Source organism: Sphaeroforma arctica, assembly GCF_001186125.1.
Source record: "Sphaeroforma arctica JP610 unplaced genomic scaffold supercont1.1543, whole genome shotgun sequence".
In the NCBI taxonomy this organism is placed as follows: Eukaryota; class Ichthyosporea; order Ichthyophonida; genus Sphaeroforma; species Sphaeroforma arctica.
In genome coordinates, this window is record NW_014039015.1 from 9,472 (window position 1) to 13,929 (window position 4,458).

General features: G+C 47.4%; 2 protein-coding genes across 2 annotated transcripts; one reads left to right on the forward strand and one right to left on the reverse strand.

Annotated features, from left to right (window-relative positions):
- Nucleotides 1–412: 412 nt before the first annotated feature.
- Nucleotides 413–1,477, forward strand: SARC_11137 (hypothetical protein; the record flags this gene model as incomplete). The annotated part of the gene is made up of 3 exons (XM_014294786.1): nucleotides 413–535; nucleotides 647–985; nucleotides 1,223–1,477. 3 exons carry the CDS (start codon nucleotides 413–415, stop codon nucleotides 1,475–1,477), a joined length of 717 nt encoding a protein of 238 aa, XP_014150261.1.
- A 1,285-nt stretch (nucleotides 1,478–2,762) lies between these two features.
- SARC_11138 (hypothetical protein) lies at nucleotides 2,763–4,193 on the reverse strand (the record flags this gene model as incomplete). The annotated part of the gene is made up of 1 exon (XM_014294787.1): nucleotides 2,763–4,193. A coding segment is annotated over one exon (1,194 nt), but the record flags the coding sequence as incomplete, so codon positions are not given.
- Nucleotides 4,194–4,458: the final 265 nt, after the last annotated feature.

The following is a 4,458-nucleotide window of genomic DNA, read 5'->3' on the forward strand; positions in this document are numbered from 1 at the left end:
CACAAGGCAGACATTTCACACTCTTATGAGATATATATGAGGCAGAATGCGGCCCAATCTAGTCCTTAAACACATAAGGCAGACATTTCACACTCTTATTATGAGATATATATGAGGCAGAACACGGCCCAATCTAGTCCTTAATAAACACACAAGGAAGAAATTTCACACTCTCATGAAATATATATGAGGCAGAGCACGGCCCAATCTAGTCCTTAAACACGCAAGGAAGACATTTCACACTCTCATTATGAGATATATATGAGGCAGAACACGGCCCAATCTAGTCCTTAAACACTGCGTATGACTGAAACGGGCGCTCTCCAACTGTTCATATGCGCAGCCCGAAGACACCGATTTCGCAAAGATCAACAAGCTGGTGATCCGCAGTAGTTCGGCGCACGTGTTATTGATGTACGCGACCATAGCCAACCCTGTGGGCGGCATCGGAGATGTGGTGTCCAGGTGGAAAGCACAAAACATCGCGGTAGCCATATACCACACCTCCTTTGTCTCCGTCATTCTGGGTGTGCAGGTAAGTTCGGTACTGAATTGGGAACTCCGCTCGTGACGGACTGTTTGTTGCTTGTTGTCCAATGGAGCTTTCTTGTTTTTGTCACGCTCCCATATCCCGAGCTCTTATCAGTGCATGGATCCCTCAACAGCCCCCGGCTCCTACAAAGGGATGGGAGTGTTTGTCTGCTCTGGAATGCAACTAACAGCCCCCGTCCTCATACAGGGATTGCCCGAGAGTCACACGTATGCAGTTGCAAACAAGGTCGCCTGGGTAGCCGCCATTATTAAGAAACGCTTGCCCGAGTCTGACTGGGAGACACTCTTCATCAACGTCGCATTTGGCCTGTGGTGCAATGATCCTACCGTAACCTCTGTGCGAGTCTCGGATGTGATACCCTCCTTAGACCAGCCCACGTGTTTCTTGTATAAGGGAGCGGGTGGTAAAGAACTCTGGGACAAAAGAGACCAGGTGGGTGGGTCGGTGTCTACATTGAGCTTCATATATAATATCAATTTGTGGTTGTGTATTTATATCCCATAATGTTACACAATACATGGTTTTGTATCCCTAAACCCTACACCCTAAACCCTGAACACTCGAAGTAACGGAGGCGTTTTCAAAGTTGGTGCAAAACCTAATTAGAGCTAACATCTGTTCTTGATACCGATGAAACCCTAAACCTTAAACCGTAAATTCTACGCACAGATCCAAGAAATTATCACGCAAGGGGATGTGAACGAGGCGTTTGATACGCTGGCGCACGACTGCAACGACTTCATCAAGCTTCTGTACCTGTATGATACGGATGGAGTTGAGATCTTAAAGCCCGTCTTCCAAGACCAGATCTACTGGGATGGTCAACTTGTAACGTACCAGGTAATAGCGGCTGGCGGTCATAGGAGGTATAACAAAACCGCCCCGAAAGGCAGGAAGTCTAATACTTATAAAATAGTTCGCTAATCGATCGACCGTGTACCAGATTTGTGGCTGTGTTTGTGTTGGATTCGACTGCGGTGTACGGGAGGTGTGGTGTATCCTGTAGTGGGCCACTACGTTAATTTGCTCTGTGCTTTGTGACAGTTTTCAGTACACCGTCAATATTATAGTGCCTTCTGTACATAATTATATCTACGGAGGGCTTTATTTTGTAATAAGTTGTACTGTCTTTCATAAATGGGGAGAATGGATTATGCTATCTGTACCAGCCTCGTCGGACAATCTTCAAGTGACCGGCTATACTGCAGTGTCTTCCGAACACAACTAAAACTACAGCGAGCTTGTTATATGATAAGTTGGTCTTTCATAAATGGGGAGAATGAATGATGCTTTCTGTACTGGTCTCTTCTGCCACTCTTCAAGTGAAAGAGTATACTGGTGTCATCCGTGTCTGATACAGAGAGCTTGTTCTGTCAGTATTTGTTGTAGATTCTTCTCTAAAACGAGAGACTGAATGATTTTAATGTACACCACCCTCTCTGAATCCACATAACTGATCAGTAAATCATGTTACCCTTTGCTTACTAAAGGATGGAGTGCAGCTATCGCTTGACCACCACATTGTGTATACGAGACAAAGGGACAATAAGTGGACCATGCACAGTTATACTAAACACATACAGTACGTGTGTAAGTCTGCACGAACCATGTACATTAGCACGAGACTGCGTTCGCCATGTAGATTCTGCAAGACCATCCTACATTCTAGTACACCAGGTATCGTCAGAGTTCATTTTAGGCATGGCACGATCAGTTGTGGAGTTGTTGCATTCCGAGCACGGTCTCAAGAACCCGCACCAAGCATCTGCATAACACATACACGGTTAGCACAATTCCAACCAACGAGACGTCTGCAGGGTTGATTGTTTACTGGTCGGGTTTATACCTGATTTCTCACCCCGGACAGTCAGCCTTCTGTACGTGGTCAAGAGTAGAGCGCTATACCATTGATTGTACCCTCTGGCTGCATCTTTCCGTTGCGCTGGATGGCTTCCTGTGATCCCAGTAGTCCAGAGGTCACATCTGTGAGTCGCTTGTCCCGCCTACGACGCTCCTGGATCACAATTGATAGTCATCTGCGGTGATTGCGAGGTGAGTTCAGCACCATAGACTACATTTTCTGTGTTTTCACACTTCATGATTCTTAAGGACGGTCCTCTGTGTGATGGCCCGGCCTACACCCCACACTAGTTCCCCCCACAACCATGTAGTAAGATGGTCACCTACACCCCACACTAGTTCCTCCCACAACCATGTAGTAAGATGGTCACCTACTCCCCACACTAGTTCCTCCCACAACCATGTAGTAAGATAGTCACCTACACCCCACACGAGTTCCCCCCACAACCATGTAGTAAGATGGTCACCTACACCCCACACTAGTTCCCTTCACAACCATATAGTAAGATGATCACCTGCACTATCTAACGCCTCGTCTGCCTGACGCACAATGCGGACACTCATCTCTCGCTGTGCGATGTAGCGGTTACCTTCTGCACTGTCTGACGGGTCTGCCGCTGCGGGTTACCATTTCTGCTGCTGCTGGTTTACGCTTGACGGCCCTACTAGTCTCAGTATGATTTCGATCTCCCTCGCCATTCTCCGCCGTCCTAATCGAAGTCTCGACTCTATCCACCTCTGCTTGCTTGCTAGAGTTGGGTTGATTGCCTTTACGCTTGCCAGTGATCTGCTTCTTCCCCGTTTGCTTACGTGCTGGTGTATCCGACTTGTCTTTTGGCTCTTCATTGGGCCCTGAAGTGGCAGTTTGATTGTCTGAAGCCACCTTCTTATCTCCTATATACCGTGCAACATCAACATTTACATCCACCCCTGTTTGTGTTTTAGCATGCACAGTATCGTTTACAATCTCCTTGTCACTACGAACGTGTGCACCAATAAACCGCGCAATGACTAGCGCCACACTCTCCACCACACTCTCTTGTACTGCTATACCACCGCCACAATCCGGTACAGAATGCTTCCCTTTGGGTACCACATGGAATGTACTTTGCGCCTTGGACACCTTTCTTACAACTTTCTCGAGACCTTCAGGCCCCGTGTTGTTACTATCTAAGTATGCGCGTGTAACGAACTCATCTGCATCACCTGTGACAAACAACAGACGCGTTGCAGCGCAGGACACCGCTTGCAGGTGGCGTATTCTGTCACGTTTGGAATTAACTTCAGGAAGGGCAGCTCCCGGAGGGTAGAGAGGGTATCCACACAGTATCCCTGCATTCGCCAAGTTCTTAGTATGTTCATGCATGTCTACATCCCAGCCATCACTCGTCAGATCTTTCTTCTGTTTGAAATCTGTCAGATGTTTCTCCTTACCGGTGTGAGAATAGGCATGTGCGATGACCTCCAGAGCCACTCGCCCGCCAAAGCTAGCACCACACAAGTACACCGGCAAATTGTCGCTATCTACGCCTTTAAGACTACCTACGCAGTCAGTTATGAGCCTAATATTCTCCATACACCCCACATTCCCCTTCTTCCACGGCACACGTCCATTGTGGTGATCATCTAGTCTCGTCACGCGTACGTTGTAGTGTGTGGACATGTACGCGTGTAGTTGCAATGCACCTTTGGAGGTGGTCCCACTGGCTCCTGGAAGCCACAAGACAAGCGCATCTGTCGACTTAGCCATTCTGACTACTTTGTTCTGGATGAGCTCTGCCTGGGTGTTTGTTGGAAATGGGCTCGTAGTTAGCCTGAGGTATAGTGATCGTTTGGTTGTATAGTAAATATACTTGCTATTCACGTCGCCTACTTAGCTTCTTCATCGAAATACACGGGGATAGAGCTATTCTTTTGAATTTGTTCGATTCACGGGAATATCTAACGATGAAAGCGAAACGAATCCCGTGCAGAGCACGTGGTGAAATACAACTATAGATCACTCCTATTCACGCAGGGTACGAAAGTACGCGTGAATATATATA